Raw genomic sequence first — 13,718 nt, 5'->3', positions numbered from 1 at the left:
GACAGGAGTTGGCTGTAGGATCCAAAAGGGCCACGTACGGTTCTCCTGTGGTCGTTTTTGTGTAGCCTAGTATGTACAGTTAAGTCTAAAAAGTGAAGTTCATTCGACACTTCGGGCTCCCTGTGTAGAATTCTTGAATCCTGGAAAGGGCTCTGGAGATAAGCTGGTCCACAGCTTTTCTGTGAAAATCCGGCACGTTGAGTTACTTGTCCAGGGTAACAGGTGCTTCACAGCAGAGCCAGGAGCAGGCCTTGGGCCTGGGCAGGGCGCTGCCGCAAAAGCCAGCCGGGAGCGAGGGCCTGGAGGCCGAGCCCAGCTACACAGGACCCCTGCCTGGAGCCGGCGGGGGCCCGGCCTCTTAGAAACCAGCGTTCGCCTTGTCCAGAGCAGCGTGTGGCCCCGGAAGCCCTTCTGCCCAGCCTTGGAAGATGGGGCGCCTCTTTCACTTCCCGACTGAAGGCCAGCTTTGCCCTGGGGGGCACCCTCTCCTGAGATGCGTCAGAGGGGCCCTCGTGTCGTGTCTTAGCTGCTCCCGACCCAGAGAGCGGGACTGAGGTCAGGCTGTGCCGCAGGAGCACTTTAGGGAGAAGACGGACACGTGCACACCTCCGTGGAGAAAGCACCACCTGCTCTTTTCTGCACCGGACCTGGGCCCTCAACCAGAGAGGAAAACAATTTGTGGAGCGATAAGAGCAGTAAGCCCCGCGGCTCCCGCTGTGTACGGGACGCTGCATTCGGGCCCTTCCTCGGGCCCTGGACCCTCACAGCCGCCGCGCCACTGCCACTGCCGTCCTCGCGTTGCGGCTGCAGAAACAGGAGAAGAGGGTGCAGAACCGCCGGGGCCACGGGCCTGGCGCGGGGTCAGAACCGGGGCCCAGTTGTCTGCCAGACGCTCGCACCCGGCAGCGTGTTGTCCCTTTACTCTCTCTCTTTTTTGTTACCGTATTTCATCTCGCCGAGCAGGCGTGGGCTCAGTAAGTTGCGCCCCTGAGCTCCCGCCAGGGGCTGACACCGCGTGGTGCTTCGGAAGGTCACGTTCAATCCTTGCACGTCCGCGGCCCGCCCCCAGCCCCGTTCTGCACGCTCAGAGATGCTGGTGCCGATGCAGCAGGTACGTGTGTTGAGAGGTACTGAATATGTATTTTTAATTACAATTTCAAAAAAACATTCCTTTCACTCGCATCCGTGGTACCATTTGACTTCCGTGTTTGGTTGGCCATCCTGTGTTTCTACACCAGTTTTTTTCAGGCTTTTACACATTCAGTCATGTCGTTCGCCTGCCTGCTCGCAAGGGAGCGGGCTCTCCTAGGGGCAGGGATGGGAATTCCGGTTCTGGGCCCGGGACCCGAGGACCTGTGCGACGGTAGCCTTTGCCCCCGACGCCTCTCCGTCTTGTGCTGGCTGCTGGCACATCCGCCCGCTGGGAAGGGGACCATCTGGGCACGTGGATGGTGAATGGCCCCTTTCTCCCTCGGCCAGCTGGCGGCCCGACGCGGGCCGTGTGGATCTGCCCCGGGGGTGGCAGCTCCCATCCATCTGACGAAGGCTCCTTCCTCCCCCTGCCCCGTCCTGGACCACCCCTCCCTGAACTTGGGGGTTCCGTACGGCACGCGAGGGCACGTTTCATCGTAGGGTGAGGGGTACGCACCTAAGGCGCGCATGCCTAGGAACAGAGAAGTAAACCCCCTGGGTTCGTGGCAGTTTCGGGGGTGGGGAGCATGGAGCCCCCGGTGTTTCCCACAGGCCGTACAGCAGACCGACTCCGCTTTAGGAGAGGACAGTGGTTTTCCTCTTCAAAAGCTCGATCTAAGCTGCTAGCGGGAGAAGGGCTCCTGGCCCGACCTCCTCCTCAGCCCTTCACCCCCTCGGGGTCTGGCACATCCTGCCCGTCGGGGGCAAGTGTTCCGCGCTCTGCTGTCAGGACCTTACCGGGCAAGCGTCGGCTTTGCTGGTGCTGATGTGGCAGCAGCAGCCGCGGGGCCGCGGTCTCACGTGGGTGAAGCCGGTCGCCGGGGGTCAGCTGGACGGTGCCGAGCATCTCAGACCTGGGCACGCGCGCCGTCACCCGGCTGCTCCAGGGCGCCTGCCCCTCCTGTCAGGCCCTCGAGGCGTGACCGCGGTGCGACCCGCTGGACGCGCAAGCCCAGGGAGGACGAAGCTGGACGCCTAGGGCTGCGTTTAGTCCTCGTTCTTGGACGCGGCTGGGAAGTGGGGTGCCCTCCTCTTCGAGTGGACCCGGTCCCTGTCAGTGAGGCGGGCGCGGTGCCAGGCGCACTACCTTCCACCAGTGACGCGGGGACGCAGGTGAGATGGACCGGCTCTGCGCCCTGTGCGCCACAGTCACGCTGCGCCCGCCGGGCGCGTCTCAGCCCTTCCCTCCCCTCCCAGGGCCCCTGCCCGGTCCCCCCCCCCCCATTCTCCACGCTCTTCATCCTCCCCAGGCTCGCACGTGCAGCAGGTAGCAGCGGTTGCGCCTCTGAGTGACCGGAGGGGCAGGCGCCTCCTGGGGCAGCCACGCCCCAGTCTGCTTGGCCCGAGCCCGGCCGGGTCTGAGATGCTCTGCACTGACCAGCCCGTCGCTCTCCGGGCCGCCCTGGGGGGCTCCTCCGAGACCCACCTGGGATGGGGCCGGTGGCCCTGGGTCCCCGTGCAGAGCAAAGCAGAAGTCGAGGCCGGGGGGCTTCGGTCGGTTCGACCTAACGTCCACGCCACCCAGAGTCACAGACCTCGAGTGCGGGCTCTTGGGGTACATAGTCAAGCCCAGGCTGCTCTGGGACTAGGAAGCGCGGCCTGCGTCTGCTCAGCCCCGCGCACAAGCCCGGAGGCTCCCCAACTTTCGCCCTGTTTTCTGCGGCGTACTCACCCAGGCATACCTCCTTTCTAAGGGGGGCTCACCGGTGTGGCGTATTTCAGGAGGTGAGGTGGGAGAACGGGAGGGAGAGCGGGGAAGGGCCATCTTATGTTTTCCAGAGCCCTTAATGGAAGTGACGGAAATCAACCCCAAGGTAGCTAAAGAAAACAAACAAACAGCAGGAAGAAGAGGAGAATTTAAAGGGGGATGAGCTCACGTCATTGGGAAGTGTGGTCGGGTTCCCGGGCTCCACTCAGGCCATCCAGGGTCTGTCTCTGCATCTCTGGGCTGCTTCTTCACACAGGCACCTGCAGGTGTGGCTGACTCGAGAGCCGGTCCCCCACCCCCCACCCCCAGACTGCAGAGGGAGCTCTGATCCGATTCCCGGGGATGGGGTCCTGCTGAGACCACGAGAAGAGAGGAACTCTGTTGCATAGAGACGGCGTAGAGGGCGTGGCACAGATTAAAGCAGGAGGGAACTACTGCATTAACCCCACGTCTAAGTGGTGGCCCTTCAAAAAATCCTTAGGTTTAGTAAATGTAAGGGTTTTTCCTTTTTTCAGATACTCGACTGTGAATTCTGGCACTGGATATTCTCTGAGTAGTGGAAGCTAGTCTGAAAAACTAGATACAAACTAAATGAACTAAACATATAGGACCATGAATAGCTATTAGAAGCCAAACAGTAAATATATCCTCTTATATGAAAAGTTATTTCTGCTACTTTGTATCTGAACCGATCTTGTCAGACCTCCTTAGCATTTAATGATCAAAATCTTTGGTATTAATAATTTCAGTTGACATTCCTATAACCCTGATGGGGAAAAAGCTCCACAGATTAATAACCTCTTTGCTTAACTTAGTATAAATGACATTTTAAGCGCGAGGAAATTTTCTACTTGCGTCTGGTTTATGTCACAAGTCTGAGTAGTAGCAAAAATAAAATGGCTTTGCCATAGAGCTCCTGAAACTCACGTGTGCTGTGTCTAAATGTATGGGCTGGAATACTTGTATGAACTGTCAAGTTTGTTTGGCATTTTATCTTAAATCTCCAGAATTCCAGCTGGAAGATGGCAGAACATATTTTAAAGTTGTCTCTGCTATAACATCCCTTTATCTTAAAAGGTGTATATAAGCGATTTTGACTTTAAAATCACTGACATATTAATAATGTGTGATATATTCAAGCTTTATTAGAACTCACTCTTCGGTGCATGTAATTTTATTCAAGAAAGTTAAATAGTGCTTATTTTTGTCAATGAAAATGTAAGTCAGGATCAGAGATCCAACAGCTCCATGCCAGAAAATCGTCACAAAAGCTGAACAGCATAGTTTACCTTTAAATCCAACTCAGCTGTTTACCACTTAAAATGATACTGTCTGCTCAGAATCAGAAATGCCTATTCCTGATGGTGCACACGTATTTTTTAAAAATTTATTTATTTTATTTATTTATTTTTGGCTGTGTTGGGTCTTTGTTGCTGTGCGCGGGCTTTCACTAGTTGTGGCGAGCGGGGGCTACTCTTCGTTGCAGTGCGTGGGCTTCTCATCACGGTGGCTTCTCTTGTTGCGGAGCACGGGCTCTAGGCGTGTGGACTTCAATAGTTGTGTCACACAGGCTCAGTAGTTGTGGCTCACAGGCTCAGTAGGTTGTGGCACGCAGGCTCAGTAGTTGTGGCACGCAGGCTCAGTAGTTGTGGCACGCAGGCTCAGTAGTTGTGGCTCACGGGCCCTAGAGCGCAAGCTCAGTAGTTGTGGCTCACGGGCTTAGTTGCTCCATGGCATGTGGGATCTTCCCGGACCAGGGATCAAACCCATGTCGCCTTCATTGGCAGGCGGATTCTTAATCACTGCACCCCAGGGAAGCCCGGCACACGTTATTTTTTATATGGTTGTTAAATGCAGATAAAGTGTGTTGTACAGCACGTGGCTGGCCTTCCATGTGGTGACTGTGGACGTGGCCCCATTGAGGAGCTCGGCTGCCACCTCCCTCGGCCAACTGTCCGGGGGCAGCTGCGGAGATGCTCCTGCCTGGGACCCCAGGGTTGGGGGCACAGCTCACTAGAGCTGCTGGGGGCGGGGAGAATAGGCTCTGTGCCCCTCCTGGGCAGCCTGCTCCCCGCAGCAGCAACCAGAACACCGCTGAGCAAGCCCGTCTCTGAGATTTCTTCTCCATCTTAAATAGCACAACTTTATGATCATAGATTTAAGGAAGCTGAGGTGTTCTCAGAGCCTGATCTTCACGGTGGACATTAAAATCCTGACCACCCCTGAGCACCTGCCACGTCAGACAGCATCTTGCTTGTTTTTTTTAAATAGTGATTTCCATTCCTTCTTCGTTCTTTCCTCGTGGAAGATATGGCAGTTTATATACATTATTGAACGAGCTTAGAGAAAGTCGTAACTTTGCAGGAAAAAAGTTACTTAACATCACCGAATGCAACGTGCTGGCAGTAGGAAAGGTTTCCTAGTGGCTACGCTCTGCATATTCTCACCCATGATGTGATGGTTCCAGCGCGGGCCACATCAACACCTACAGCAAAACGTCCAAACACGACATTCCACACAGTGGAGGATTTTATGATGAACTTGAGAACTGAAGGAGAAGCACACCGTTTGAATTCATCCTAGACCTTGTGAAAACACGCTAGGGCTCCCCGGGCCTCGGTCCGTCCATCGTGGCCTGGCCGGAGCTGCCTGGGTGTCCCGCACCACATGGACCGTACCCGAGGCCGGGGTGTGGTGAGGAATGTGGCCAGCTGCTCTGGGAGGTGCTTCTGTCTGCGGCCCAGGCTGCCCCGGGATCCATGCTCTGGCCGTGGGGAGCAGGCCTGGGAAAGGGCCGGGAAGCGCGTTCTCCCAAACGTGGCCCAGAGAGGGGGCGAGCGGAAGCCCTGGTTAGCGAGGGCATCTGGTGGGCCAGGTCCCGGTTAGTTACTGGTCAGTAGGTGAAGATGGACTGGGACTTGGCAGAAGGGGTGTGAAGCTCTTGCCTCTCCTGTCGGGAAAAATGTGAAATCATAGAAGGAAATTAATCACATTATCCTTGCTAAAGTCAAAACACACACTGGAGTCAGGTTGTGTTTTTGCTACAGCTGGAAGGAGGTGGTCTGACTTGAATGAACGAAGAAAAAAAAAAAAGCATTAGATGTGGGGAAATACACAGAGAAAGTGGGGAGCAGGGGGGTTCCCAGACTGCCTTCTTCCCTAGAAGATAACGGATTTGACTTTGAACTAGAGCCTGGACGCCAAGGCCGTCCAGAGCTTGGGACTCACGCACGGGTCTCCGTCCCCTCCGACCTGGCATCTCGTAGCTGGCACACGGCGGCAGTCACGTGGCCTCGGGTGAGATCCAGGCAGGGGGAGATGACGGGGTCCTGAACCTCCAGAGCCTGCTCGTTCGACGTCCTTGTGACCCTGGCCGCCTGACCCTCCGGAGCCACTCACCTGCTTGTCCTCATTCAGAAAGGCCGCCCTGGCTGCTGGTGGGTGGGTCCCCTTCCCTCTGACGCCTTCTTGCTCCTCGGGCTTCCCGGGGCTCCCAGCCCTTCGGCCCCATCCACCCGGGCTCTGGCCTCGGGCAGAATCAGGGTCAGGGAAGAACTAGGGAAGAAGAGGAAACGGAGAGCCTTTGTCAACAACACAGGCGACTTTGTTCTATTTACACATTGCCACCCGACGCCCCCCCACCCCCCCCGCCAGCCTGCCCCAGCCATCCCCAAACTTGTCCCGGGGCCCTGGCCTGTTGCTCCTGATGCATTTCTTATCCCAAACCTTCTTTCCCTAACCTCAGCTCCACTTCCACCCGGACACACAGGGCCCATTTCATTCCCTAGAATCAGAGGAAGTGTTCATCACAGTTTGGGAGGGTGCGGGAGGGGATCTTGAAACCCCACTTCAGAGCCCTCAGTGCATCTGCCCATGGAAATCATGACACAAGTAATGAGCATCTGCCGTCACGCCTCACGCTAGCCTCTAGCGGAACTGTGCTTCTTGATGATTCTGGGTTAAATAGGCTTTCACTGGATCACGGCGTGTCTGTGCCACACCACCCGCTGCGTGTGTTGGGCCAGTTCCCTGGTCTCTTTCAGCCTCGGTTTCCCCATCTGCAGAAATGGGGGAGCCTGGTCTGTCCCAGGACCGTTGTGAGGTTCAGATCATATAGATGTCAGTGAGGTCGGGCCCCTCCCCCCCCACCCCTGGCACACACCTGCCTCTTGCATTTCACTGCACCAGCTGCCATGTGTCTCTGCTCCCATAAGATAATGTTTCCCAGGTGCCAAACGCCTGACGGGCAGAGTTTCTGTTTGGGTGGCCGTCTGGCACGCAGGGCCATGGCCAAGAGTATTCAGAGAGGACTTAGACCCCCTCCTGGTAAAGTAGCTGAGAAAAAAGAAATTCAACACCCAGCTCAACGCCACTTAGTAAGAGTAATAATGGTCATTCATAAAGCACGTTCTGTACTTTATATGTGTAATCTGAATTTAGGTACCTGTTTTAGGCTGATTTGTCCATCCTCGAAATTCATATGTTGATGTCCCATTCTCCAGAATCTCAAAAGTGTGACTCTATTTGTATAGGACCTTTAAACAGGTAATTAAGTGTAAATGAGGTTTCTTAGGGTGGCCCTAATTCAGCACGACTGGTGTCCTGTAAGGAGAGGAAATTAGGACACAGAATGCAGACTCAGTGAGAAGGCAGCCGTCTGTAAGCCAGGGAGACAGGCCTCCGAAGGAACCAGCCCTGCTGACCCTTCATCTGTGACTTCCAGCCCCCAGAACCATGAGAAAACACATTTCTGTTGTCAAAGCCCCCCAGTCTGTTACGGCCCCCCTCGCAGACTGATCCAGTGCCATCATTGTCCACATTTTAGGGTAAGAAAACTAAGACCCAGAGAGACTAAGTAACTTGCCCAAGAGCACACAGCTAATTAGCGGCTGACTCGGGATTCCTGCTGGGTCTGTGCTCTCAGTCACTCTGCTGTGCTACCCCCAAGACCCCAGCCCAGAGTTGCCTCAAAGACTGGTTAGGTCATGTTAGAGCAAAACAGGTTAATTTTCCAGGGGTGTTTGTATGTAGAAAGTTCCAGTCTTGATAGAGACATATAAGCTGCTCTTGTGGGCAGGGAGTGTGCCTGTCTTCTCTCAACTCTCCCCAGAATCTAGGAAGGTTCCTGGAAGGAGCTCAAGGCTGAAGTAATTAAATCGTTTTGTGTTTGAAAAAAAGCAGACAAAGTAGTACGTTCGTAAGTCAGCGGTATGACTGACTTACGTAAGTGTCTTCCATGACGTATTACGAGGCATAAGGTCTTCCGTGACGTATTACGAGGCGTAAGGTCTGCCGTTGTCTTTTCTGTTGATCTTGACACCTTTCTGCCTTTTTTAATATATATTTTAATTTTCTTGGATTATAGTTGACTTACAATGTTGTGTTAGTTTCAGGTATACAGCAAAGTGATTCAGTTATACGTATACATATGTTTCATTCTTAGATTCTTTTCTCATATAGGTTATCCCCGAATATTGGGTAGAATTCCCTGTGCTATACAGTAGGTCCCTGTTGGTTATCTATCTTATATATAATTGTGTGCGATGACACCTTTACGTCTTGATGAATATTCTGAAAGCTGCTCTTCCCTGGCTCTTCAGGTAGGGTTCCTTGCTCACAAATTTAGAAAGGTCTTCTAAAGAGTTATTTTAAAGTGTTATTTCTTAAAATCTTTGTTACGCATAAAAATTGCACTCTGCCTGGCCATTCCTGCTCGGGGTGCCGACTGCCCCGGGAGGTTTGAAGGCCTTGGTGCCCGAGACTTCTGGATGGAAGTTGACTTCCGTGAACCGTCCTGTGTGCCTTCTGGATTAGGACGCCATTGAATCATCACAATGCCGTGTCATTGCAGAGTTGAACTCACCTAGCTTTGAAATCAAAGGTTGAGAGGTTCATGTTTTCAGGTGTAAAGTAAATTAACTCTTACGTGGAAATCTAAGTGTTTAACTTGGTCCAGTGTCCCGGCTTACTCTTTATTTCCCACGCACTCGAGTAAAACGCTGAAGAACAAAAAGAAACAGCAGAAGCCATTAGCTTAATTAAAGAATTGGTGTCTCAGAACTTCCCTAGTGGTGCAGTGGTTAAGAATCCACCTGCCAATGCAGGGGAGGCGGGTTCGAGCCCTGGTCTGGGAAGATCCCACATGCCGCGGAGCAACTAAACCCGTGCGCCACAATGACTGAGCCTGCGCCCTAGGGCCCGCGAGCCACAACTACTGAGTCCACACGCCGCAACTACTGAAGCCCAGGCACTCTAGGGCCCGTGCTCCACAACAAGAGAAGCCCCCGCAATGAGAAGCCCGTGCACCGCAACGATGACTAGCCCCTGCTCTCAGCAACTAGAGGAAGCCCGCGCACAGCAACCAAGACTCGATGCAGCCAAAACTAATAAAATAAATATATATTTTTTAAAAATTGGTGTCTCCACTCGGAGATCCAAGTGATGAACGATCGCTTATCACAGTTGTGCTGTCACCTCACGCTCTTTGCTCTGCTGGTGGTACTGAGCAGAGCACGTGTCCCGGGGCAGAGAACGCAGCCTGAGGCGGGTCTGCTCTGGAAGCCAGCGCCCAACTCTCCGTGGTCGGAGACGATCATGATGCTTCCTTTTATTCCTCTGGCCTCCCCACCTGGCAGGGGAGTAGAAGCAAAGGTAATTCTCAGGACCAAGCTGTCTTTACTGCAGGGAATTAAAGGAGAAGGAGGTACAAGCTACCCATAAAAGCACTTCGGTGTCCTTTCAGGAGAAAACAAACATTTGCCAGTGGCCACAGTTTCCATGCCACGAAAACCTCCGCACTGACTTAGCTGGGAGACGTGGCGGGTGAGCGGCACGGCGGGCCCCCGGTCCAGGGGCACGTCCCCATCTCTGGGGCCGACGTGCCCTCCTCCCCTCGGCTCGCTTTCTACAAGGTTCTGGAATTCCATGCATTTTAACCAGGTTAAAGCATTTTTACCTTAGGGCTTTTCCAGCTGTGTTCCTCAGGCACAGGAAGGGATAATTTTCACATTATAGCTCAGCACTGACTCACATATGTGACTGAAGCAGCAATTCTGTGTTTGATGCACTCTGAGATTTTCTGTTTTGTTCCCTTTTAAAAAGAAGACAGCACATACATACAGGCTGGTCACAACCCCGTTAAACCGATTTTCTGATCCATTAGTGGTTTTTCAATCAGAATGTGAAAAATTCTGCCTTAGATTTAATGTTTCGGCTATTTTTTTCCCTCTATTTCACTCATCACAACTTGTGGGACGTCTCTGCAGTGCTGAAAGAAAAGAACAGGAGGAAGGAGGGGTATGGGTTTCTGCCCAGTGGGGCTGCTCCACTGCCAGGTGGCCCCGGGAGGGCACTGAGGGTCCTCGGATGGAGGAGAGGGTGCTGGCCTGAGCGCAGGCCAGCCCTGAGGGGTGCTGAGAGCTGGGGCGGCTCTGCAAGCTCATTTTGTCCAACTTCCCGTCCAAAACGCAGAAGACATTTTCTGTCCTGATGTCTTGGGGTTTTTTTTTTGGTTTTTGTTTTTGTCTTTTGTAGCAGTGGCACAGAGATGTTCTAATCATTTCAGACTTTACACTGTTTTATCCTCTTGGTTTGCAGGTGCTCTAGCAGTTTTTTGAGGAAAGCGGAGAGATCAGTTTGGGTAATAACCAGCTTTTAGGCATTTAGCCACTGTCACCTTCTCTGCTGGTGACTGGCTGGTCACCAGCCACGGGACCCAGTCCGTCCCATATCAGGTGCAGGTGCTGCCCCTTGGACCAGGCGCCGCCCTGAGCCCTTGCCGGGTCGCCGCACGCTGAGCCCTGTCCCCGCGCTGAGCTTTGCCGTGTCTCCGCAGGCCTCGGCAGGACCCGCAGGAAGACAAGCGCCCGCGATGCATCGCCCACACCCAGCATGGACGCCGAGTTCCCCGCCAACGGGGGCGGCGCCGACCGCATCTACGACCTCAGCATCCCGGCCGTGGTCAAGTTCGCGTACGCGGCCGAGCGCGAGGACGAGCTGTCGCTGGTGAAGGGCTCGCGCGTCACCGTCATGGAGAAGTGCAGCGACGGCTGGTGGCGGGGCAGCTACAACGGGCAGGTGGGCTGGTTCCCATCCAACTACGTGCTGGAGGAGCTGGACGAGGCAGCCGCCGACGCGCCCGGGGGCCCGAGCCTGCGGCCCAGCGCCGCGCTCAGCAACGGCCAGGGCGCGCGGGTCCTGCACGTGGTGCAGACGCTGTACCCCTTCAGCTCGGTCACCGAGGAGGAGCTCAACTTCGACAAGGGCGAGACCATGGAGGTGATCGAGAAGCCCGAGAACGACCCCGAGTGGTGGCGCTGCCGCAACGCGCGCGGCCAGGTCGGCCTGGTGCCCAAGAACTACGTGGTGGTGCTGAGCGAAGGCCCCGCCCCGCACGCGGGCTCCGGCCCCGCGGGGCCTGCGCGCGCCGGCCGGTTCGCGGGCCGCGAGTGGTACTACGGGAACGTGACGCGCCACCAGGCCGAGTGTGCGCTCAACGCGCGGGGCGTGCAGGGCGACTTCCTCGTCCGCGACAGCGAGTCCTCGGTGAGTGCGGGGTTGGGGGGGCAGAGGGGCGGGCCCGTGTGCGCGCACGTGTGTGCGTGTGTGTGTGTGCGATGTGTACACGTGCGTGTGTGTGCACGGGGCGTGCAGGGCGGCTTCCTCGTCCGCGACAGCGAGTCCTCGGTGAGTGCGGGGTTGGGGGGGCAGAGGGGCGGGCCCGTCTGTGCGCACGTGTGTGTGATGTGTACACGTGCGTGTGTGTGCACGGGGCGTGCAGGGCGGCTTGCTCACCAGGGACAGAGAGTCCTCGGTGAGTGGAACGATCGAAGGAAGCGGAGATTACGTGTGTGTGCGCCTACGTGTGCCATCCCCTTCTCGGGTGTGTGAATGGTCTCAAACAGCAAGGGTATTGGGGGCTCATGTTAAGAGGGATGAACACAGTTGGTCTGTGTCCTGAGACCCCCCCGCTCTGCCTTGGGCTGAAATCCGCCTGGACTGCCCGGCCTTAGCTGCACCGCTTCTCCGGGAGGTGCATTCTTGCAGATGGCACGGTTAAGTACAGTGCGTTGTTAGCTTCTGAAGGTTGGCTGCCTCTTGACTGAGATCACCCCTGTTCTGTCGTGCAGACTCAAATGTCATTTTCTCCCCTGGTTTCCCCCTGTTAATGACACCGTCTCAGTCCTGGCGGTTGACCTTGTTTCGTCTCTGGGTCTGAGACACATCAGATGTTCTCGGCAAGGCGGGCACCCGGTTTCTGACACAGCCTTTTGTTGGTTGGTTGGTTTTGCTTTTTAAGCCGTGTAATCCTCAGTACATCTCTGCCTCAGGCACCACTGAGTTTATCTCTGAAAGGCTTTTAAAGCACTTAGGAAGAGAACGGAAAGGGAAAAGACAGTTGTTGAGAGAGAGGAGTTTGTGTGTGTGAGCGGAGTCGGCGGCACGAGGCCTCTCGACTTGGAGCAGATTGGTTTCCAGCACACATTTGGAGGTCTGTGTTTCAGGTGTATGGCCGAGCCCATCTGGGGGAACTGGGCTGTGTCACACGAATTAGCCTTTTTGTGTTTTCATTGTGGAGGTATTACTAAACCGGTTTTGTCGATCCCTGCAAATACACCTTCCAGAGTGAGTCCCCCCAAAAGGAGAGTTTTGAAGATAGAGTCCAGTGTAATTACTTTGTATTGGTTCCTGCAGACTTCAGTTTGATTTTTAATTTTAATTTTTTTTTGGCTGCATTGGGTCTTCGTTGCTGCACGTGGGCTTTCTGTAGCTGCCGCGAGCGGGGGGTACTCTTCGTTGTGGTGCGTGGGCTTCGCATTGCGGTGGCTTCTCTTGTTGCGGAGCACGGGCTCTAGGCGTGCAGGGTTCAGTAGTTGTGGCACGTGGGCTCAGTAGTTGTGGTGCACGGGCTTAGTTGCTCCACAGCATGTGGGATCTTCCTGGATCGGGGAACGAACCTGTGTCCCCTGCATTGGCAGGCGGATTCTTAACCACTGTGCCACCAGGTAAGTCCCAGTTTAATTTTTTTAAACGCAGCCTGTGAGACTAGTAAACTCATGCTATGTACTATAATTGTTGTTTTCTGGAAAGGTTGATACCACAATAAGTAAGTGCATAGTCAAGGTTCCTGTTGACTGATCTGGGAGGAGTTCGAGGCCCCAGAAGTGATTTTCCCTTTCAGAGAGGGGGGCATATGCGATGGTGGTGGAAACTGGCCCCCCTGATGGTGGCGGCAGGTCGCGGAGACGGCGGTGCCTGCCCTGTGGTTGGGCGGGCGCACAGGGCCTGAACGTTAAGTGCATCTGAAGTCTGAATGCTGAGCTTTTTCTTTCTTTCTTTTTTAAAAAAGGTTTTAATTGAAGTATAGTTGATTTTACAATGTTGGGTTAATTTCAGGTTTACAGCAAAGTGAATCAGCTATACATATACATACATCCCCTCTGTTTTAGATTCTTTTCCCATATGGGCCATTACAGAGTATTGAGTGGAGTTCCCTGTGCTGTACAGTAGGTCCTTATTCATTATGTATTTTATATATCGTAGTGTGTATATGTCAATCCCATTCTCTCCATTTAGCCCTCCCCCCCTTTATCCCCTGGTAACCAATAAGTTTGTTTTCTATATCCGTGACTCTACTTCTCTTTTGTAAATAAGTTCATCTGTACCTTTTTTTTTTAGATTCCACATATAAGTGATACTATAAAGACAAATATCATATTGTATCACTGAGGTTTTCATATCCAGAGTTGGTGGTTTCTGGCAGGACATCACGTCAAGTCGTTCTAACGTGAGGTCAGCTCCGTGCACAGATCAGGGCGGA

General features: G+C 54.2%; 1 protein-coding gene across 3 annotated transcripts in view; it reads left to right on the top strand.

Moving 5' to 3' along the window:
• NCK2 (NCK adaptor protein 2) overlaps positions 1 to 13,718 on the top strand; it is a 126,131-nt gene that overhangs the window by 94,447 nt on the left and 17,966 nt on the right. For all 3 annotated transcript variants that reach the window (XM_067007012.1, XM_059079544.2, XM_067007013.1), the window contains one exon: positions 10,734 to 11,443. In XM_067007012.1, the coding sequence (XP_066863113.1) occupies positions 10,734 to 11,443 (710 nt within the window). The remainder of the gene's footprint in view (positions 1 to 10,733; positions 11,444 to 13,718) is intronic.

Source organism: Kogia breviceps, chromosome 11 (assembly GCF_026419965.1).
Source record: "Kogia breviceps isolate mKogBre1 chromosome 11, mKogBre1 haplotype 1, whole genome shotgun sequence".
NCBI classification, from domain to species: Eukaryota; Metazoa; Chordata; class Mammalia; order Artiodactyla; family Physeteridae; genus Kogia; species Kogia breviceps.
This window is presented reverse-complemented; position numbering and strand designations above follow the sequence as displayed.